At 45.0% G+C, this 24,169-nt stretch overlaps 2 protein-coding genes across 14 annotated transcripts in view; one reads left to right on the forward strand and one right to left on the reverse strand.

Moving 5' to 3' along the window:
• Positions 1-24,169, forward strand: part of LOC132387222 (oocyte zinc finger protein XlCOF6.1-like) — a 123,783-nt gene that overhangs the window by 34,027 nt on the left and 65,587 nt on the right. For 5 of the 10 annotated variants that reach the window (XR_009509810.1, XR_009509811.1, XR_009509812.1 and 2 more), the window contains one exon: positions 1-102. The exons of 3 other annotated variants lie outside the window; for them this stretch is intronic. The gene's annotated coding sequence lies outside the window, so the exon portion shown is untranslated. Of the gene's footprint in view, positions 1,169-1,893; positions 6,169-24,169 lie in introns of those variants that run through there. 2 more of the 10 variants (XR_009509809.1, XM_059959579.1) reach the window with 2 other exon arrangements.
• Positions 8,259-24,169, reverse strand: part of LOC132387218 (gastrula zinc finger protein XlCGF8.2DB-like) — a 93,489-nt gene continuing 77,578 nt past the window's right edge. Inside the window, exons 1-2 of one of the 4 annotated variants that reach the window (XM_059959568.1) lie at positions 14,862-14,944; positions 8,259-9,665 (exon numbers count right to left, since the gene is read on the reverse strand). In XM_059959568.1, coding sequence (XP_059815551.1) covers positions 8,319-9,257 — 939 coding nt within the window. In that variant the 5' untranslated portion in view covers positions 9,258-9,665; positions 14,862-14,944 and the 3' untranslated portion in view covers positions 8,259-8,318. Of the gene's footprint in view, positions 10,111-14,395; positions 14,510-14,861; positions 14,945-24,169 lie in introns of those variants that run through there. The other 3 variants (XM_059959569.1, XM_059959571.1, XM_059959570.1) reach the window with 3 other exon arrangements.

The raw sequence follows: 24,169 nt of genomic DNA on the forward strand, positions 1-24,169 counted from the left end.
AACCACGAAACAAAGAAAGAGCATGAAAGTCGCTCAGGGAGAAAAATCAAACTCCCACCCCACCCCCCGGATCAAGAAGAACGGGATCCCAATCATCAAACCCCAAAACCCACCCCTCCGCACAAAAGGGAACAATAACATCGAGCCCCCCACAAAAAAAATCACCCCTACCCCGCACAACTGCGGTGGAGCCGGTGTCACCAGTGTAGAGGCGGCCGCATCGGGAGCAGCGGACACAACGGGCGACCCCGGAAGATTCACAGGTGAAGTGTCGCCTCACCTGGAAGGATGTTTGGACAACGGAGAGAGTTCGGCCATCCGGCCCTTTCATTGTGACACCCCGAACTCCACGTCAAATCCGTCCAAACGAATCTGGGTGAATTTTAATGACCAATATATATCGATCAGCTGTCTGAATGATTCCCTGACTCTGAGAGGAAGGGGTATCTATGGTCCACACTGTCAGGGTGTTGAGTTTACCAGGAGACAAAGACTGCAGGGACGAAAGGTTTTCTGTTGACTAATACACTGTGTGTGGACCCCGCTGGCAATTCTGGTGTTGTGACCCGAATCGAGACAAACACCACGCTGCCCACTCCACCAACAACACGGCACAGCCAGACACATAACAGGGGACTTTACATCCCACAACCCTGGATTCAGTGATGAAACCCGTGATTAATGTTGTTGTCCCACTGAAAAGTCCATTAAGGTGCTTTTAAATGCCTGCGCTCTCCCACAGGTGACGTCACACAGCTCCTACCCCCCACGCGCCTGACGTCACACATGGGCTCCCCACACCGGGATCTGCCCTCACGTGCGCGGTGTCTTACGTCACCCACGAGCTTCATCGGTACAACGGCTGGGCTAATAATCACGTGACCAGCCCATTCCCCCATCGCTGTCAACAGAGGAGTCAGGAGCTACGTTATTCCCATTGGTGCGAAGCGATGTCAATCACTGGTTACAACCAGTCACGGAGGCGGACAAGCCGAGTGGGCGTTACCCCGCTGAGTACGTCTCCCGCTCAAGCGCCAACCGCCTCCTCAGAGCGGAGAAAACCTCAAAGTAAATGTCCGCTTTCTGATTTATTTCCATTTCCCTCCGAGGGAAGTTGGGGCGTTTGTGAAGCGTCTCCCGCGGCCGGAGTCTGATGTATCGCTGAGAGGTAGGAGGAGACCGCTCGGCCCGTCGGTTTGATGCCGGTTCCCCGGGGAGGGAGGGATTGTATTGAAAGGATGAAGATGCTGAGAGAGGGGGCGGACAGGATGTTTGTCCCGGTGGGGACAGGAGGGGCTCATCTGTGGAAATGTCTGAGCCCACGGTGGTGTCGAGCAGAGGGATTCACCACATTGGGGGCAAACACCGGCAGACTGTTGCCCTGCAAGCGGGGCCAATGGACCGGGTAAAGTGATAATTATCTGTGCTTTGTTGAGATTGTACCTGGAATATGATGTAAAATCCCGCTCCCCATACTAACACGGGTTGAACAGACCAAAGAACAAACTGCTGGAGGTACTCAGTGGGTCGGGCAGCATCTGTGGAGGGAAATGGACCGTCAACATTTCGGGCCGAGACCCTCCGTCTGGACTGAGAGTGGACGGGAAATAGTCAGAGAAAGGAGGTGAGGGGTGGGGATGGGGCAAGAGCCGGGGAGTGAGAGGTGGATCCAGGTGAGGGGGGAGGTGGGAAGGTGGAAATAGTGACGGGTGGGAGGTGAGTGATCGGGGCAACACGGGGCTGCAGAAGATGGTAATTAATTCTATAGAGGATTAACAAAGAGGTTAGAGAGTATTTGTTAGAGAGAGTGCAATGAAGATACACCAGACTGATCCCTGGGGTGGTGGGGTCATCATATGGAGAAAGATCAAATGTGATAACCCTTTCATTTAGAGAATCGAGGACTGAGAGGTGAACACACTGAAATGCACAACATCATTACCGGTTGAACCAGGGATCTCAGTCTCTGAAACAGGGATAGACTGTGCGGGACTGAAATGAGGGGAAATGTCTCCATTCCGAGGGTGGTGAATGTTTATAAATCCCCACCACAGAGTGCGGTGAAGACTCAGTGATTGTCCGCACGTAAAACAGATGTGTGGAGACCGAAGGGATCGAGGAAATGAGGATCGGGCAGAAACACATGGCTGAGATGGGTGAGCAGCCGCCATCTTGCTGATGGTTAGAGGGGCTGAATTGCCTCCTGCTGTTTCTCACTTGATGTTTCAGTGTTCCTGTCCAGCAAGGTTCTGGAGGAATGTGAATAGAAATTAGTGTTTAGAAACACAAAACTGATTTAAATGAAACGTGAACATTTCCTTTTTGAGTCTGAATTATGTTTTGGACCTGGATGGGAATTGAGCCGGTGACTCTGTGACCTGGACGTGGAGGGAAAAGGATCGGGGAAGATATGGTGTGGAAAAATAATCATGTATCTGGGGTAAATATGGAATAATGTGGGGAATGCGGTGGATGGGTCGGGCAGCATGTGAGGGGCGAGGAGCAGAGTCAACAGTTCAGGAGGGAGTCCCTCCACCCGTCACCTGATCCCGGTTCCTGTTCACATATTTCTGCAGATCTGCAGCATCTGCGGGTCACTGTTCTATGTGTCCGTGTAGCTTCATCTTTCCCCGTTCAGACAAGGCAGTGAGATCTGGATCTGTCACGTCCTCTCGTTGTGGGTGGACAATGTCTTTTTTCTCTGCAACACTTTCTGCATGTTTCATTCCACTGTTTTGTGGTGCTGAAGTGCTGCCGATGTTTCTGGGTGTCTGACCCGTTTATGTGAGAATTTAGCCATTTGTATTTATCTGAGCTTCTCATAAATGTGTAAAGTTTAGTTCAGCTTCACTTCAGAATTTCCAAAGCAACACCCAGTCAGTCAAATTGCTCCACACAATTAAAATAGCTTATTACTTTTTTCTCGATTTTTGTACTATATATATGTATATTCTTATTTTAAATCACAATTTTTCAAAACTATTTTTATCAATTAGGTTCTGCTGCTACCGCAGGGACAAATTTCATGACACATGCCGGTGCTATTAAACCTGATTCTGATATTGATATGGGAGACCAACCACCGGTCACCTGATCCCAGTTACCGCAGATCGTAATGTGAGATTGAAGTATTTTCCATATATTTGCTTTCCACAGAAATGACAACAGTTCAGTTTCCTTCTGTGGTTCCAGAGCAGAAGCTCAGTCTGTCTAATATTTCCACACAATTAAAATGGGAAATTTGTTTATTATCATCATGTACTGAGCTACAGTGAAAATCTTGCCTGATGTACCATCCAGACAGATGGATACATTTCAACAGTACATTGAGCTGATATACATCAAAATAATCACTGTAACAAAGCATTATGGCTGCAGAGAAAGTGCGGTGCAGATAGACATATGGTGAAGGGTCACGTCCAGTTACATTGTGAGGTTGAGTCCATTTTATCATTCATTTGGCTTATAACTGCAGACAGGAAGCCGTCCTTCAGCCTGGTGTTACGCACTTTAAGGCTTTTGTATCTCTTCCCAATGGGATAGCAGGTTTGCAGCAAGAATGTCTGTGGTTGTGAGGATCTTTGAGTCCGTGGCCTGTTTTTCCGAGGCAGGGGAAGTATAGGAAGAGTCCATGGAGGGGAGGCTTGTTTCTCTGATGTTCTCTGCAGTTCCTTGCAGTCATGGGCAGAGCAGTAGCTAGACGAAGGCGTGAAGTGTCGACAAGGAGCTCAGAGACCTCGGCCTTCACCCTGCCTTGTGTAGCTGGATCCTGGACTTCCTGTCAGATTACCGGCAGGTGGTAAGAGTAGGCTCCATCTCCTCTGTCTCTCTGACCCTCAGCACACATACCCCACAGGGCTGTCTCTTTGGCGCCCTCCTTTACTCTCTGTGCACCCATGACTTGTGTTGCCACCCACAGCTCCAATCTGATAATTAAATTTGCTGACAGCACTACATTGATTGGCCTAATCTGAAATACCGATAACAATCAATCAAATGCCTTCTGACAAGGCTCGGTTCAAACAAACTTTTCACCCTTCTTCAGGAGATTGGTCAGAGGAAGAGCGATAGCAGCAGAGTTCTTACGGTAATATCCATCCATTCCCAGAAACCTTCTAACAGCCTTCTTTGCAGTCAGAATAGGAACTTGAGAAATTGCCTGGACTTTTGCCCGAACAGGAGCCAACTTCCTTTGACCTACAACATAGCCAAGACAGGTCACACTGGCATGGCCAAATTCACTCTTAGCCAAGTTAACTGTAAGGTTGTCCTAGGAAAGCCTGTCAAACAGCTTTTCTACTGCAGAGATATGCTCTTCCCGAGTGTCACTCCCTGTGACTAAGTCATCAATATAGGTATCTGTGTGTTCTCACCCTCGAATTACAAAATCAATCATTCTCTGGGATGCTCCTGGAGCATTTTTCCTTCCAAAAGGCAAAACATTGTATTCATACAACCCAGATGCTGTCACAAACACAGAAATGTCTCTACCTCTGTCCGTCAATGGAACACACCAATACCCTTTCAACAGATCAATCTTTGTAAGATATTAGCCATTCCAACCTTATCGATGCAATCATCCACCCTAGGGATAGGATAGGCATCAGTTTTTGTTACTGCATTTACCTTTCTACAATCAGTGCAAAATCTAACACTACCATCATGTTTGGGCACAATAATGCAGAGTGACTCCAATCTCATTTTGAAGGCCTAATAATACCATTCTCCAGCATATACTCAATTCCCTGGTCAGCCAATTTACACTTTTCGACGTTCATGCGAAGTGGGTGTTGTTTAATCGGTTTGGCTTGACCAACATCTACATCATGTACTGCGACCGTGGTTTGCCTGGGAACATCGGGAAATAAATCTTTGTACTTCAGAATTAATTCCTTCAGCTGTTGTTGTTGCTTTGGCTGCAGATGAGCCAACTCGTTATCAATGTTTTCTAGAACAACCGAGTTCATTAGCCTAACTGGGACCATGTTTGGCTTGTGAAAAGTCTCAGACGAGTCAATTGTTTCATTCTCAGGGTTACCAGATTCATTTGTTTTGACAACAATACTCACAGATGGTGCCTGCTTGTCAAAAAAGGCTTTATCATATTTATGTGCACCACCTGTGTTAGTTTACGTCAGTCGGGTGTTTTAATAACAGAATTCACATTATTAATTTGAGAGACTATCTCATACGGTCTATTGAATTTCGCCTGAAGTGGATTCATCAACATAAGGCAAGCACCTTATCTCCCACCTGGTATTTTCTTTCGCGAGCCCTGTTATCAAACCAACACTTCATTTTGTTTTGAGAAATCTTTAAGTTTTGTCTCGCTAGACTACAGGCTTGGTGTAGTTTATTTTTGAACTTCAAAACATAGTCTAACGAGTTAACATGTACATCCCCATCAATCCACGGTTCATTTTAACAAGGTCAAAGGTCACTCTGCGACCAAATACAAGTTCAAATGGAGTAAAGCCCAGTGATTCCTGTACTGACTCTCTTTCTGTGGACAAAATCAAATGTATTCCTTCATCTGGACAAAAGCAAAAGTATCCCTTCATCCCAGTCTTTTCCATTTTCAACACAATATGTCTTAATCATTGTTTTGAGGGTAGAATGAAATCTTTCTAAAGCCCCTTCTGGTTCCGGATGGTATGCAAATGATGCAATCTGTTTTGCTCCCAATTCATAAACTACCTGCTTGAATAATGCAGATATACAAATACATCCTTGATCAGACTGTATTTCTTTAGACAAATCGAATAAAGTGAAAATCTTGGTAAGAGCCTTCACCACAGTTTTAGCTTTAATATTTCTGAGAGGCATTGCCTCTGGGAATCTGGATGTAGTACACATAATAGTTAGCAGATACTGATGGCCAGCTTTAGACTTTGGCAATGGGCCAACACAATCCACTATAACTTTGGAAAAGGGTTCACCGAATGCAGGTACAGGCCACTGGGGTGAGCTCATTAGGTTTACCCACAACTTGACAAGTGCCTTTTGGAAACTCTTATTCAGGGTAAACATAACTTCATGAATTAAAGCAAACTGATCTGCTAATCCAGCAGATTCCTGCGGAGTGGCAGCATCATTTCCATCTAAATACGTCTTTATGTCATCAGGGACGCACCTTTGGAATTCTTCAATTAAAACCAAATCTCTCAAGCTGTTAAAATCATCATTTACATGTTCAGATGTGCACCAGTGGTCAATAGACACAAATTTCTCATAAGCAAATTCCGTATATCTGGTTCACAGATTTCTTCAAATTTCTAAACTTTTGCCTGTCTGCTTCTGGGACCAACCCATAAGCTTTGAGCAAAGCCTGTTTCACTACGTCATAATATGTGGTCATAATGCGTGGCCATGTGGTTAAGGTGTTGAACTAGCGATCTGAAGGTCATGAGTTCGAGCCTCAGCCGAGGCAGCTTGTGTGTCCTTGAGCAAAACACTGAACCACACACAGCTCCTGCACATTTATAGCCCAGTGGCGATGATTGGGGCAGCATAAATAAGTAAATAATAAGCTGCTTCAGCAACTGTCAAAGCAGAATAGGGTTGCTAAGCCTTCCCCTTAAGTACACTTTGTAAGAGAATTTTCTGTCTGCTTTTCTGCCTCTTTAGCCTGAAACTGCATCTGCCTTTCCGGAGCCTCCATCTTTAATATTTCTAACTTCTATTGGAGCTCAAGCTCACGAGGTTTACATTCAGGAAACACCTCCAACTCCTTCACTTTAAACACATCCTCAGATACATAATGCTCAGCTATTATCTTCTGCATCTGTGCCCTCCTCATTGTCAATTTCACCTTAGCAAGTATTAACGTTCTAGCAATACTCAACAACTCAATCCTTCTGGTGTCCTCTAATGCCTGAGAGGTTCACACTTCCAGATATCTATCAACATCCATTGCTGCTGGTTTTCCACACACAAGTAAATCAAAAGGGATTTCCCCAATGAAATTGATAATTAATCAATCCTTAAATTTGTCATATCCCAGACACAGCCCCATTTTGTTACAAACCATAATGCTTTAGAAATGAACCAACTGCAAAAGACTACTCCCAGTGGCCACACATTTTAATTCCACATCCCATTCCCATGCTGATATGTCTATCCATGGCCTCCTCTATTGTCAAAATGAATCCAAACTCAGGTTGGAGGAACAACACCTTATATACCGGCCGAGTAGCCTCCAACATGATGGCATGAACACTGACTTCTCTAACTTCTGTTAATGCCCGTCCTCCCCTTCTTACCCCATCCCTGACATATTTAGTTGTTTACCTGTTCTCCCCCTCACTCTGGTACTTACACCCCCACCCTTTTTTTTCTCCCAAGGCCTCCCTTCCCATGATCCTTTCCCTTCACCAGCTCTGTATCACTTTCGCCAATCACCTTTCCAGCTCTCAGCTTCACCCCCACCCCCTCAGGTCTTCTCCTATCATTTGCATTTCACCCTCCCCTCATTACTTTCAAATCTCTTACTATATTTCAGTTAGTACTGTCGAAGGGTCTCGGCCCACAACGTCGACAGTGCTTCTCCCTTCTCCCTGCCTGGCCTGCTGTGTTCTATCAGCATTTTTTTTGTGTTTGTATTTCCAGCATCTGCAGATTTCCTCATGAGTGTTATGTGTATGTATGTGTGTAAATATAACTCCCAAACTTCTGAGCTCAGGGGAAACAAGGCTTGGAGTCTAGAGATGTTAAAGTATTAAAGTTCAATTAATTCACAGAATAGGTGATGTGAGAGAGATATTTTTGTAATCCAGGGTAAATGTTGAGAGAAGGCAATTATGTTGTATTCCACAGGTTCCATGGTGGTAAAAAGAGAGAACAGTCGCTCTAGATTTTATCCATCATCTTTACAAATGTACATACGAATTATCACCTAAAGTGAATTGTCATAAGTGGTATCATCAAATGAATGACCACGCCACAGCCAGGCAAGGCTTAACACATAAGTCGTCTCCACAGGATATCCCAAATCAGATCCACTCCTGTGGATCAAATGAGGTGACAACCACACATTCGATGTACGGTGAATCGATAATTAGCCCACCCTTGTGAGCGAAGGAAAGTTCCAAACAGTGATCCTTGGCTACTAGTTCCCTGGTTTTGATCCTTCCATTTTTCCTCCTTTGTCTCCGTCTGACTCTGAGTGTCTGTGTCCTCAGTTAAAACTAAACAAGCTGCGAGCAATGTAAACAAGCTGCAAGTCAGACTGATTCACTTTCTTAATTTCTCTCTCTCTCTCTCTTAAAATGACAGTCTACAGCAAACAAAACCAAAGGATTCATAACAATGGCCTCTCCTTACTGTGAACTGACTGGTGTGCCAAGAGGTGGGATGACTGAGTGAATCCTTTCCCATATTCTGAGCCTCTCTCTAGTGTGAACTCGCTGATGACTCTGTAGGGTGGATGACTGAGTGAATCTCTTCCGACAGAATAAGCAGGTGAACGGCTTCTCCCCAGTGTGAAGTCGCTGGTGTCTCTGCAGGGTGGAAGAGTCAGTGAATCCTTTCCCACACACTGAGCAGGTGAACGGCATCTCCCCAGTGTGAACTCGCTGGTGTCTCCGTAGGTTGGATGACCGAGTGAATCGCTTCCCACATTCTGAGCAGGTGAACGGCTTCTCCCCAGTGTGAACTCGCTGGTGTCTCCGTAGGGTGGAAGAGTCAGTGAATCTCTTCCCACAGTCTGAGCAGGTGAACAGCTTCTCCCCAGTGTGAATTCGCTGATGTACCAGTAGGATGGATGACACAGTGAATCCTTTCCCACAGACTGAGCAGGTGAATGGCTTCACCTCAGTGTGAACTCGCTGGTGTCTCTGTAGGTTGGATGACAGAGTGAATCCTTTCCCACAGACTGAGCAGGTGAAAGGCTTCTCCCCAGTGTGAACTTGCTGGTGACTCTGTAGGGTGGATGACAGAGTGAATCCTTTCCCACAGACTGAGCAGGTGAATGGCTTCTCCCCAGTGTGAACTCGCTGGTGACTCTGTAGGTTGGATAACTGAGTAAATCTCTTCTCACAGACTGAGCAGGTGAACGGCTTCTCCTCAGTGTGAATTTGCTGATGTACCAGTAGGCGGGATGACAGTGTGAATCCCTTTCCACAGTCTGAGCAGGTGAACAGCTTCTCCCCAGTGTGAATTCGCTGATGTACCAGTAGGGTGGATGACAGAGTGAATCCTTTCCCACAGACTGAGCAGGTGAACGGCCGCTCCCCAGTGTGAACTCGCTGGTGAGCCATTAGTTCAGATGACAGAGTGAATCCTTACCCAGAAGTTCAGCAGAAGACCAGCCTCTGCCCGGTGTGAACTGATTGGTGTGTCCACAGGTGGGATGACCGACTGAACCCCTTCTCACACACAGAACAGGTGAATGGCCTTGTCCAGTGTGAACTTGCTGATGTACCTTTAGTTGAGATGACCGAGTGAATCCATTCCCACTGTCTGGGCAGGTGAATGTCCTTTTTCCTGTGTAAAATGATGGGCGTGCCAGTTGGTCAAAATCACCGAGTGAATTCCTCCCCACAGTCTGAGCAGGAAGGGTGGACAATTGGATCCCTTGCTCCACTTCTTAAGTATCTAGGCAGAGACAACAAAACTGGCGTGTCGTTTTTGAGCTTCCTGGAGATGAATTCCTTCTCATTTTTAACCTGTAAAAAAATTTACAAAATCCATCAATGGGTTTAGGACAACATTTCAGATGAGATTACTTGAGTTGCCAAGGTTTGATCTGGTATCACACGGTTACAGTGAGGTTCACCCTAAGTTGGACAGAGAAATCATCTCCTGACTGGGTAGAGTGCTGGAACCTGGAATGACCATCAATTCCCTGATACTCTTCCTGTCTCAATAACAATGGAGCATTTCTGTCGTCTCCAATCTGTGACCTGGCTCATTTTGACTCCCTCCATTGGTATTATTCCTGGCTCCTGCTGAGCGGCACGTGTTCCTTGTCCCACAGTGACTGAAACACTCTCATGCAAATTGTCTTTCTTGACATGCAGCTGGGATCTTCTCTTGTGTATTATTAACAAAATGCCACAATTTTAACGCCATTTAAAAAATTCCTGCTGAAATGACTGGTTGGCCGCACATCTGTTAAAAGGACTTAGAGTGAATTTTTGTATTATTTCAGGTTCTTGTCGCAATCATAGAAAATTTCAACACAGAAACAGGCCCTTTGGGCCATCTAGTTTGTGCTGAACTATTTAAACAGCCCACTCCCACACCCCTACCATCCAGGTATCTACACAAACCTCTTAAACGTTAAAATCGAGCTCGCATGCACCACTTGTGCTGGCTGCTCATTCCACAGCCGGATGACCCTCTATGTGAAGAAGTTCCTCTCATGCTCCCCTTAACATTTCACCTTTCACCCATAACCCATGGCCTCTGGTTGTAGTCCCACCCAATCTCAGTGGAGAAAGCCAGCTTGCATTAACACTATGTGTGCCTCTCTATCACAATCAAATCTCCCCTCAATCTTCTACATTCCCAAGAATAATGCCCTGATTTGTTCAATCTTTCCTTATAATCCAAGTCCTCCAGACATGGCAACATCCTTGTGTATTTTCTCTGAAATCTCTGAACTTCTTTTACATCTTTCCTGTAGGTAGGTGACCAAAACTGCACATAATACTCCAAATAAGGCCTCACCAATGTCTTCTACAAGTCAACATAACATCCATCTATTGTTGTCACTACTGTGGTTCATGAAGGGCAATGGGCTAAAATATTTCCTTCCATCCCTATCTAACTGTGATACCACTTTCAGTGAATTAAGGACTTGTATTCCCAGGTCCCTTTCTTCTACAACACTCCTCCGTGCCCGATCAGTCACTGTGAAAGACCTCCCTTGGTAGGTCAGACCAAAGTGCCACGACTCACACTGGTCTGCATTAAATTCCATTTTCCATTTCTCAAACCATTTTCCCACCTGGCCCAGATCACACTGCAAGCCATGAAAGTCTTCTTGCAGCTGCTAAACCCCCAGTCTTGTTGTCATCCACAAATTTTCTGATCCAGTTAACCACACCATCATCCAGATTACAGATATAGATGACAAACAACAACAGATCCAGCACTGATCCCTTTGGCACACAACTAATCACAGGATTACAGTTATAGAGGCAACCATCTGCTACTACACTGTGGCTTCTCCCAAAGACAGTGTCTCATCCAATCTACTGTCTCATCTAGAATGCTGAGTGACTGAACCTTCTTGACCAACCTCCCATATGAGACTTTATCAAGTGCCTTGCTAAAGTCCATGTAGACAACATCTACTGCCTTGCCTTCATCCACTTCCCTGATAACTTCCTCGAGAGACTCTGAAAGATTGGCTAGAGCCATACTGTCTATCCTTTATCAGTCCACATCTATCCAAATACTTACAGTATATACTTGGTTCCTGCACCCACATTCCAATAACTTTCCCAGTTCTGATGTCAAGCTCACCAATGGATAACTTCCTAGTTTATTTTACAGCCTTCTTGAACAGCAGAACAACATTGTCTGTCCTCCAATCCTCCAGTACCTCACCTGTCACTAAGGATGATTTAAATATCTGTGCTTGGACCCCAATAATTTCTGCACTTGTCTTCCGCAGGGTCCAAGTGAACAACTTGTCAGGCCCTGGGGATTGATCCACACTAATTTGCCTCAAGACAGCAAACCCCTCCACCTCTGTAATCTGTACAGGGTCCATGAAGTTAATGCGGCTTTGCCTCACTTCTATAGACTCTGTGTTCATCTCTTGAGTAAATACGGATGCAAAAAAAATCTCCCCAAGTCTAGGCTATCCTTCATGTGGATTACCATTTTGATCTTCCAGAGGATTAATTTTTTTTCCCTTGCAATCTTTTTTGCTCTTAACATATCTGCAGAATCCCTGAGGATTCTCCTTCACCTTGTCTGCTGGGGCAACCTCATGCCTTCTTTTATTTCTTTCATAAGTGTTCACTTGAATTTCCTGTATTTCATAAGTACCCCATTTGCTCCTATCTGCCTGTACCTGGTATGCACCTCCTTTTTATTGATCTGGGAGAGGAAAGCCAAAGAGGTGATAGATCTGCATGGAGGGAGGTGGGGGTAAGGAGTGTTAAACTAAAGTTGCAGGGGGAATGGGAGCCTGAATAACAGAACAGATGGTGGTGGGGTTGTGGAGAAAGATGTTGTTCAGGCCTCAGACAAATTTCAGGAATGAAAAAGTTGAGCATGGTGCAGTGAATATGCTGAGCCCTGTATATTTCAATACAGAGAGCAGTGCAGGAAAGGTGGATGAGTTCAGTGCATGGATCAACACCTAGAATCAACACTAGGACCTGGCAACTGTGGATTGGGACAGGCTGCTTTATGGCAAAGGTGTGCTTGGTAAATGGGAGGCTTCAAAGCAAAATTTTGAAAGTAGTAAGCGGGTATGTCAGAATAAAAGGTAAAGATAGAAACTGTAGGGAAACTTGGATTGCACGAGATATTGAGACCCTGGTAAAGCACAAAATGGAATTGCATAACAGGGATAGGCAGTCAGTTTCTTATGGAGTATAAGAAATGCAAGAGAACACATAAGAAATCAATCAGGATGGCTAAAAGATGGCATGAGGTTGCTGACACAGAAAAGGTGAAGGATAATCCTCAGGGATTCTAGTGATAGATTAAGAGCAAAAGGATTGCAAGGCACAAAGTTGGTCCTCTGGAAGACCGGAATGGCAATCCACGTGTGGAACCAAAGCAGATGGGGGAGATCTTAAATATTTTTCCATCTCTCTTAACTCAGGAGATGGACAAAGGGTCTTTGGGAGTGTGGAAACTCGGCATTAACCATTTCAACCCTGGGGGAAAAAACACTCCTCTGGCCACTCACATGCTCAATACCCCTCATCATTTTATACACCAAAAAATGTCTCTAAATATAAACAAGGAAATTATACATTGCACAATCTACTTTCCACGATTCAGTACATTTACACAGACAGGTGTGTAAAAAGGGCCCAACGAATATCAGCAACAAAAAGGCCCAATTCACCAGAACCACAAACTGTTCCTGCTGCTATCATCCAGGACACGGTACCACAGCAAAAGGGCCAACAGGCTTCGGGACATCATCTTCTACCAGGCCATCAGACTGATTAATTCATGCTGATACAATTGCATTTCGATGTTATATTGACTGTCCTATGTACAAACTATCTATTATAAATTACTATAAATTACACATTGCACATTTAGATGATGTAAGGTAAATATTTCTACTCCTCATGTTTATGAAATATGTATCTAATAAAGTCAATTCAATTCACCCTCTCCACTATCTGTTCTGTCATTCTGGCTCCCATTCCCCCTACAACTTATTTTAACCACATCACCCCCTCCCCTGCTCACTACCACTAGCAACTCTTACCACTAGGATATTCATCCCCTCTTGTTCTGTTCCTCTAACTAACAAATCCCCTATCAGTCTTTTGACTTTCCTCTGCCAGGTAATTCCCCCCACAGCTTCTGAAGTGGTCCACTTGTTGTTGTGTGAAATGGCCACAAGAGTACTCTGCGATGCCTATTTAACCTCATTCCCCTTCCTGACCCTCACCCAGTTTCCTGTGTCCTGCACCTTGGGTGTAACTCACCTCTCTTCATGTCATATCTATCACCCCCTCCAACTGCTGGATGATATGGAATTCACCCATTTCAAGCAGCTCATTGAAGTGCAGGGTTACAAGTTGCAGCTGGATGCACATCTTGTAGGGGAGGGCATCAGGGACACTGCAGGTCTCCCCTCCTTCCCTCGATTAACCCTCTAATTTGTAATAACCAGTGTGCAGATAAATCTTGTACTGTGTATTTTTTACCCAGTGACAAGATGTGCACAAAGAATTTTATATAGAGAGGTATTCATTTTCACGGCTAGCAAAGCACTGTCAATAGGAACTTTGATCTCCTCTGGGTTTGATCGAGTTCATCTGCACTCTCACACAACCTGTGTAGCAGGCCTGTAACAGGAAATGCAGGAGTTTCTCACCAATGCTTTTGCACATTGTCCATATGTGGTTTGCTTGCTAAATTACACTTTAAGAAGTCAGATTTCCAAATATCACTCCACTTCTTCCCACTTGCAAATTCTCCAGCAACTTTTGCATCACCAAAATGCAAACAGGCATCACTAGTTTCAGTGTTCTACATATATATTCCCCCTGAACCCGTCCCCAATGACTGACGGTGGTGAACTCAGTGAATGAAATCCCAATGAATACGAAGGGAAGGGCAGTAGTCTTTCTGTCTCACTGGAGTCTGGCACATTTGTGATGCGAAATCTACTTGTTGCCCAGGGCAAAGGTGTTTGATATCATTACGAAGCCAGAGAGAATGGGACAAAACATGTTCTCACCGGTAGAAAAGTCCAGAGCAAGAAGAGGTAGAGGAAGCAACACACACAAAATACTGGAGGAACTCAGCAGGCCAGGCAGCATCTACGGAAAAGAGCACTAATGCTGAGTTCCTCCGACATTTTGTGTGTGTTGCTTGGAATTCCAGCATCTGCAGATTTTCTCTTGTTTGTGTTGGAGGTAGAACAAAGGTGATTTTCTCAACTGCTGATGTAAAAGATTTTGTTCCCTTTCTCCGAGTACCTAATCCTTGCATTTAGATAGCTGGAGCTCAGCTCTGACTGAGAGATCCATCGGTTCCCATTCCCGCATCAGCCGGAAGCTCCCCGGGGCCCGTGTACGGATCGTGGAGCTGAGAGAGAGGGAAGAGGGCAGGACTTCCCGGGGTTGCTGCCCACGGTGTCCGAAATTCAGAGGAATTATCCTGAAGTCGGTATTTAAGATAAAAACACAATTAATCGCTCTTACCGGCAACCGACATTTTCAAAGCCTTCTGTGCACTGCGCGCATGCGTGAAACTCAGGGACGTCCTCAGCCTGACGCCTGCGCATTTCATCGGCGCTTCAGCGCCGGCGAAATTCTTAACGAATTGCCCTATGGGTAATCACGGTGCCATTAAACATTTCTGCAAGCACCATTTCAATATCCATACCTCATTTTTTTTTATCTTGGGTATAGAAAAAATCTGCAGCTGTTTTAACGCAGAAAGCGGCTCCCATAAGCAATATACTCAATATCAACGTGTATCTAATGCCAAAGTAAAATGCAGATATAAAACATAGGAGATTCTGCAGTTGCTGGAAATACTGAGAAAACATTTTCTACGTATTCCTCTCCAAAATTTCTGCCTTATCTGTTGATTTCCACCTGTGTTGTGCACAAATTAACCACCTTTTTTTTCGATCAACCAGTTTCCAAATGCTTCTAATCTTTCACTTTTAACCACATCCTGCTGGTCTTATTCGTCCTCCTCCTCTGGACCCCATTTCTCTCTGGAGCCCCTGATTCAGGCTGGCAACTCTTTTGTTTCTGACTCTGCACCATCGAAGATTCACTCGCGAGTCTGCTGTCAGACTTTAGAGGTGCATTGTGTTACGAGACCGCAGGTTCGTTTACTGTGAGTGTCGCTTTAAGTGCCTGAGTGAGGCGGGGCTCTGAAGTCAGACACAAGCTGCGGCAGCCTGAGGGAGCGGGAGCGGGAGCGGGAGAGGGAGAGGGAGAGGGAGACAAGCTGTTGGAACTTCAGCGTGTGACTGCTATAGGCTGCAACTCTTCCATGCCCAAAAGGTACGGTTGATCTCATCATCGGCACGCAGTGCACAACGGATGTGTGACTGTCACTTCGTATCATCCATATGTGTGGATTTGCTGGAGTATCCTGTGGTATCACTTTTGTTGGCCCTTACCTGGAATCGGGGTGTTCTGTGGTAATTTCTAAGTGGATTTCCGAGCTAATCGACGGATAAGATCTTTGGCGACTGTTATTTCGTTTACCCAGCGTGGAATGTGTGTGGAATTCTTCGTAATTGCCTTCTCTCTACATTCCCTTTATTAGTAACTACGCTATACAGCAATATAAATGCAGATATATCAAACAGGTTAGCAATGATTGTGTGTGTGTGTGTGTGTGTGTGTGTGTGTGTGTGTGTGTGTAAATAGGAAAGCCAAGCTTCTTCACGCCTCGGGGTGAATGGATACCGTCTTACGGTGATGAGTGAAGTTCGGTTCAGTTCGTGGGATTGAGTCGAGTAGTGATGGAGAGAGAGAGAGGGAGAGTTTTGAGTCTTCAGGTAAGCTGACGCCGTCGATAGTCCCTTCGTCCTCCGAAATCCTTTGGAAGTCACCGACTGTGACCACTACAAACGGGACCGTTCTTCTGTGGTGGAGTTATTAACCCAGGCGAGGGATGGACACACGAATAACTCCCCACCGGTCACAGTCTTTTCACACTGCGAGAGCCACTGATCGATGCTCCTGATCGATCCTCCAAAGCCCACCTTTTTCTGTGGACACAACAAAGCTCATTCAGTGTCCAAAACCATGTGTCTGGAGGTCTATCAGCGGACCTCTTACTTATCTCACCGTACTGAGCCCCAGCTGTCCATCAAACAGTTCCTCCCTTCTCTCTCTGTAAGAACACAGAAGCTGACAGTGTCCTTGTAAAAGTGTAAACAAGCTTGCAGAGAAAGCATAACACCATCTCCGAGCACTCACTCACTCACTCTCTCTCTCTCTCTTCTTCACTCTCACTCTCACTCTCTCCCTCCCTCCCTCCCTCCCTCCCTCTCTCTAACAAGGTGTTCGGTATTGAACAACTCCCTCTCTCTTTTCAAAAACACAGTTCATAGGGGTAATTCAGGCCCCCTTCACAATACTAATAAAGATAATTGTTTTAACATCGAAACCAGACTCCGTTAGTGATCTATTGCTGCTGGTATGTAACAATTGCAACAACCCAGCTGTCTGAGGCATAGTCCTTTAAAATTGGTGAAAATGACCCAAAACGTTGAAAAGAGTGGGGAAGAAGGAGTTTAACCAACTTCGTCCGGAACCCTGAACAACGTCACAACCACAGTGAGCTCATCGTCTTGTTCAGCCCGGAGAAAATCATGCAGGAAATTCATGCAGGTGGATAAGATGATGAGAGCCATTGGTCGTGTGGATAGCCAGAGGCTTTTTCCCGGGGCAGAAACGGCTAACACGAGGGGGAATAGGGTTAAGCTGCTTGGAAGTAGGTACACAGGAGATATCAGAGCAAAGTTTTTTAAGCAAAGAGTGGTGTGTGTGTGGAATGCACTGCCAGCGACGGTGGTGGAGGCGGATACAATAGGGTCTTTTAAGAGACTCTCAGATAGGTACATGGAGCTTAGGAAAATAGGTGGCTATGTGGTAGGGTAATTCTAACCAATTTCTAGAGCAAGTTAAATGGTCGGTACAACATTGTGGGCCAAAGCATCGGTAAAATTTTGTAGATTTCTGTGATTCTATGAAATTCAAGGGAAATCTCCTATCCCACTGAGTGGTGACTAATTGCAACCTGTCATCTCAGGGAGGGTGAGAGGAGAACAGCAGGGGTAGATTTTTCACATACTGATATGGAACAGAAACATAGGTAGGGACCAGCTGGGCCGAGTGGCCTCTCAAGCGAGACACGGGATTTGATACAAACTGATTTATCATTCACAGATCCACAATATTAAACACCAGTCTAGTTTAAGGCTAACATCAGCAGAACAGACTCCTCCAATGCTCAGTGACCAGGGTTCAGTCCTGGGTGCGATGAGCAGCCGCAAGAACTGCAGAATCTGACAGTAACAGTCCCTCATGAACCTGCAGCTGCCTTCAGTCACCGTGATGGTTAAACATTTAACACGGAGCTGATTTGAACTTCCACCCTGGTGTGAAGTTGCTGGTATTGCAGCAGCTGGGATGATTGAGTAAAACTCTTTGCTCACTCCGGACAGAAATGTGGCCTCTATTTATTGTGAACTCACCGGAGCATCACAAGGTGGGTGAACTGAATGAGTCTCTTCGCACACACGGAGCAGGTGAACGGCCGCTTCCCAGAGCGAAGCTGTTGGTGTATCTGCGATGGCCGACTGAATCCCTTCCAAAATGAGAGCCAGTGAATGACGTCACAATGCTCTGAATGTCATGGCGATGTATCCAATCAGATCACGGACATGGACACGTGTTCGGGCTCTCCTTGTCGCGAGTGGGGCGCTGTCTTCTCCAGCATCTCCGCCTCCACATTCAAGAATCGGCGGCTTTCAAGCGCTGGTGAACTGACAGATACAGCAGAACTAACGTGTTGTTGTGTTTGTGATTCCCATAGACAAATCCTTTGCCTTTTCTACACTGTTAAAAGCTTACAAAGCACATCAGAGGGTGAAGGACAACATTTCAACTGAAATAATTTTAATCTCCATGGTGTCTTCTGATTAAAACACTGTCACATCTCAAAGTAATTTAGAGCAACAAGATTTCGTCTTTTAAATGGCCACAGTTCCGGCATCCGGCACAATATCAAACTCTCTGCTTCTCTCTCTGTATCAAAATGGATCATTCCTCCCCTTCATCAGTCTGTGACTTGGCTCAGTTTGTCTGTCTCCTTCGCATTCTGAGCATGCGCCACACACCCACTGAGATCATATCTTATTTAGACGGCTGTGACAAGAGATTTTCTGATTATTATGTCCCTCCTGGCATTTGACGGTGGCAAACTCAGAGTCAGCAATGGTATTGAACATCGGGAGTAGGTGATTAGGCTTTTTCGTTGGAGATCGATAAATTGCCGGTAGTGTGTGGCTGGATGAGTGGGTCGTTTTCAGACTGGAAGGAGGTAGCGTTTGGAGTTCCCCAGAGATCAGTCCCTGACCACAGTTGTTCACAGGTTAACGTCTTGGCGGAGGCAGCGAGATGTGAGATGACTCAGTCTGCTGGTGACGCAGAAAGAGTGGAGTTGGGGGAGGGGAGGCTATTCACATGCAATTTCGTAGCTTTGCAATCAGTACATAGTGCACTGTGGGGCTGCAGTGGCGGGTTCCAATTTGCTAATTAAATTTGCTGACGGCACTACATTGATCGACCGAATCCCAAATAATAACGAGGCAGCCGACAGAGAAGAAGTCATCACCCCGACACAGTGGTGTCAAGAAAACAACCTCTCCCTCATTGTGACAAAAACACAGGAGCTGGTTGTGGATTACAGGAGGAATGGAGATAGGGACCAAATTCAACATTTCCAAGTCTGTTTTTGACACAAAATGCATATTTTAATATTGATCATGACGCAATGTATTTTATATATTGTTGATGACATAAAACATATTTAGATTGTTACTGACAGAGAATCGTATAATTTGTGTTCCGTGTGTTATCTGAATGTACTTGCCTGTGATGCTGCCGTAAGTCAGTGTTTCTCTGTACCTGTACCTTCCCGTATTTGTGCACTTGGTAATAAATTCAACAGGACCTGAGAAATCTCAGTGAGATTTGATTAGTGATGATCATCTTGGCAGCTCGGTAGGTCGAATGTATGCGACAGTACACTGTTAAATGCAAAACCCTGAACAGTGTCGATGATCAGAGGGATCTTAGACTCCAAGTTCATCGCTCCCTGAAAGAGACTGCACAGATTGATCGGGTGGTTAAGAAGGTAAATGGCGTGGTTGTCTTTATCAGTTGAAAAATTGAGTTCAAAAGTCGGAAAGTTGTGTTGCGGCTGTTACGAGCCTGCGGTCGGACTGTGACTGTTTCTTTAAGAGCGCCGGCGTGAGGAGGCGGGGCTATGACGTCAGACACAGGCTGACAGCGCTGACTGTGGACTGAACCATCAGAGAGAGAGAGAGATCTGCAGACAGGCAGTCGGAGGTGGGGAGGGAGGGAGGGAGGGAGGGAGGGAGAGAGGGAGAGAGGGAGAGAGGGAGAGAGGGAGAGAGGGAGAGAGGGAGAGAGGGAGAGAGGGAGAGAGGGAGAGAGGGAGAGAGGGAGAGAGGGAGAGAGGGAGAGAGGGAGAGAGAGAGAGAGAGAGAGAGAGAGAGAGAGACTGGAAAAGCTGATCGCTTCAGTTAGTCGCAGCTGAGGCTTGGAACTCTCCTGTGCCGACAAGAGTGGGTTGATCATCGGTATACGGAAACACAAAGAACGTCTGTGGCTGTCACTTCGTATAATCCATAGGAGTGGATTGTGAAATATCTTGTGTTAACCCTTGCCTGGGTATGTTGTGTGGTAACCCCGGGAAGACGGTGTTCCTGTGACAGGTCACTTTCATTAACTCGTATGTGGACGGATTCAGCGGGGTAAGAACTTCGTCGACGGTTATTTTGAAGTAACGGCCGTTTCTCTACGTTTCACCCTGGATTACAAATATCTCTCCCATCATTTATTCCGTGGATTACTGAACTTTCCTACTTTACCATCTCAAGACTCTAAGCTTTGTTCCCTCAGGCTCGATAATCTGGGGGTTATATTTACACATATATACACATAATACTTTCCTTTATTTCGTTAACTTACTATGTTATAAGTAGACACTAAGAGTTGTTTTGACATCAAAACCAGACTCCAGTGTGAACTCTGTTGCTGCTGGTTCGTTTCTAAAACGACTCAGTTCGTAACACAGTTTTATAAAACTAGTTAGACCACATCTGGAGTGTTTCATACAGTTCTGGTCGCCCCCATTCTCGGAAGGATGTCGGGGCATTGGAGGGGGCGCAGAAGAGGTTTACCAGGACCCTGCCTGGATTAGAGGGCATGAGCTATAACGAGAGGCAGGACAAACTTGTGTTGTTTTCTCCAGCGCGGCGCAGGCTGGGGTGAGACTGGATGGACGTTTATAAGATTACGAGAGGAATAGATAGAGTAGACAGACGATATATTTTTCCTGGGGGTTGAAATGTCTAATACATTTAAGTTGGAAGCAGTTGTGAGCGGCAAGTTTGCTTCTTTCCACAGAGTGGTGGGTAATTGGAGTCACCGCCTCCACCGTCACGTGATCCCGCCTCCTGTTCACGTTGTTCCGTAGATCTGCAGCATCTGCGGGTCACTGCTCTACGTGTCCGTGTAGCTTCATCTTTCGCCCGTTCAGACAAGGCAGTGAGATCCGGATCTGTCACGTCCTCTCATTGTGCTAGACAATATGCTTTTTTCTGCAATATTTTCAGCATGTTTCATTCCACTGTTTTTATCTGCTGAAGTGCAGCCGATGTTTCTGGGTGTCTGACCCGTTTATGTGAGAATTTAGCCTTTTGTATTTACCTGCGCTTCTCATAAATGTGTACAGTTCAGTTAAGCTTCACTCCACTACTTCCAAAGCAACAACCCAGTCAGTCAAATAGTCGACACAACTAAAATAGTTTATTACATCTTTTTTCATTTTGAACTATTTATATAATTTAACTATGTAATAATTATATTCTTATATTAAATCACAATTGTTAAAATCTATGGTATGAATTAGGTTCTACTGCTGCCGCAGAGACAACGCATTTCATGACATATGCCGGTGCTATTAAACCTGATTCTGATATTCATATGGGAGACCCACCACCAGTCACCTGATCCCAGTTACCGCAGGTCGTAATGCGAGATTGAAGTCTTTTCTATTTATTTGCATTCCTCAGATATGACAACAGTTCAGTTTCCTTCTGTAGTTCCAGAGCAGAAGCTCAGTCTATCTAATATTTCCACACAATTAAAACGGGGAATTTGTATATTCTTATCAAGTACTGAGCTACAGTGAAAATCTTGCCTGATGTACCATCCACACAGATCGATACATTGCAACAGTACATTGAGCTGATATATGACAAAAAAGTAACTGTAACAAAGCATTATGGCTGCAGAGAAAGTGTAGTGCAGATAGACATATGGTGCATGGTCACGTCGAGTTACATTGTGAGGTCGAGTCCATTTTGCCATTCATTTGGCTTATAACCACAGACAGGAAGCCATCCTTCAGCCTGGTGTTACGCACTTTAAGGCTTTTGTATCTCTCCACCAATGTGGGAGCAAGATTGCAGCAAGAATGTCCAGGTTATGAGGTTCTTTGAGTACATGGCCTGCTTTCCCGAGGCAAGGGAATGTAGGAAGAGTCCATGGAGTGGAGGCTTGTTTCTCTGATGTTCACTGCTCTCCAAAGTTCTCTGTAGTTCCTTGCAGTCATGGGCAGAGCAGTAGCCATACGAAGGCGTGAAGTATCGACAAGAAGCTCAGAGACCTCGGCCTTCACCCTGCCTTGTGTAGCTGGATCCTGGACTTCCCGTCAGATCGCTGGCAGGTGGTAAGAGTGGGCTCCATCTCCTCTGTCTCCCTGACCCTCAGGACGCATAACCCACAGGGTTGTCTCTTTGGTCCTGTCCTTTACTTTCTGTGCACCCATGACTTGTGATGTCACCTACAGCTCCAATCTGCTAATTAAATGTGATGACAACACTACATTGATTGGCCTAAATTCAAATAATAACTTTCAATCAATCAAATGCCTCCTGACAAGGCTCGGTCCAAACAAACTTTTCAACCTTCTTCAGGAGATTAGTCAGAGGAAGAGCGATAGCAGCAAAGTTCTTACAGAACTTACGATAATATCCATCCATTCCCAGAAACCTTGTAAGAACCTTCTCAGCAGACAGAATAGGAACTTGTGAAATTGCCTGGACTTTTGACCGAACAGGAGCCAACTTGCTTAGACCTACAACATAGTCAAGACAGGTCACAGTGGCATGGCCATATTCACTCTTAGCTAAGTTAACTGTAAAGTTGTCCTAGGAAAGCCTGTCAAACAGCTTTTCTGCTCCAGAGATATGCTCTTCCCAAGTGCCACTCCCTGTAACTAAGTCATCAATATAGGCATCTGTGTGTTCTAATCCTCGAATTACAGGATCATTCATTCTCTGGAATGTTCCTGGAGCATTTTTCCTTCCAAAAGGTAAAACATTGTATTCACACAAACCAGATGGTGTCACAAATGCAGAAATTTCTCTACCTCTGTCCATCAATGGAACACACCAATACCTTTTCAACAGATCAATCTTTGTAAGAAATTCAGCTTTTCCAACTTATCGATGCAATCATCCACCCTAGGGACAGGATGGGCATCTGCTTTTGTTACTGCATTTACCTTCCTATAATCAGTGCAAAATCTAACACTACCATCAGGTTTGGGCACAATAACACAGGGTGAGCAATCTGCTGCTAAAGGACTAATAATACCATTTTCCAGTATATATTCAATTCCCTGCTCAGGCAATTTACACTTTTCTGCATTCATGCAATATGGGTGTTGTTTAAGCGGTTTGGCTTGACCATTATCTACGTTATGTACTGCGACCGTGGGTTGCTTGGGAACAACGGGAAATACATTTTTAAACTCCAGAATTAATTTCTTCAGCTATTGTTGTTGCTTTGGCTGCAGGTGAGCCAACCTGTTATCAATGTTTTCTGGAACAACCGAGTTCATTAGCCTAACTGGGACCATGTTTGGCTTGTGAAAATTCTCAGACGAGTCAATTGTTTCATTCTCAGGGTTACCAGATTCATATGTTTTGACAACAACACTCACCGATGGTGCCTGCTTGTCAAAATAAGACTGTATCATATTTATGTGTACAACCTGTGCTGGTTTACATTGGTCGGGTGTTTTAATAACACAATTCAGATCATTAATTTGAGAGACCATTTCATACGGTCTATTGAGATTCGCCTGAGGTGGATTTGTCAACATTCTTCAACATAAGGTAAGCACCTTATCCCCCACCTGGTATTTTCTTTCCCAAGCCCTCCTATCAAACCAACACTTCATTTTGTTCTGAGAAATCTTTAAGTTTTGTCTCGCTAGACCTCAGGTGTGGAGTAGTTTATCTTTGATCTTCAAAACATTGTCTAACAACTTAACATGTACATCCCCATTAATCCTATGTTCTTTAACAAGGTCAAAGGTTCCCTCACTCTACAACCAAATACAAGCTCAAATGGAGTAAATCCCAGTGATTCCTGTACTGACTCTCTTACTGCAAACAAAAGCAAATGTATTCCTTCATTCCAGTCTTTTCCATTTTCAACACAATATGTCTTAATCATGGTTTTGAGGGCAGAATGAAATCTTTCAAAAGCCCCTTGTGATTCTGGATGGTATGCAGATGATGTAATTTGTTTAGTTCCCTGTTCATAAACTCCCTGCTGGAATAATCCAGATGTAAAATTACTTCCTTGTTCAGACTGGATTTCTTTAGGCAAACCAGAAAAAGTAAAAAATTTGGTAACAGCCTTTGCCACAG

This window comes from Hypanus sabinus, unplaced genomic scaffold (genome assembly GCF_030144855.1).
Source record: "Hypanus sabinus isolate sHypSab1 unplaced genomic scaffold, sHypSab1.hap1 scaffold_164, whole genome shotgun sequence".
Classification (NCBI taxonomy): Eukaryota; Metazoa; Chordata; class Chondrichthyes; order Myliobatiformes; family Dasyatidae; genus Hypanus; species Hypanus sabinus.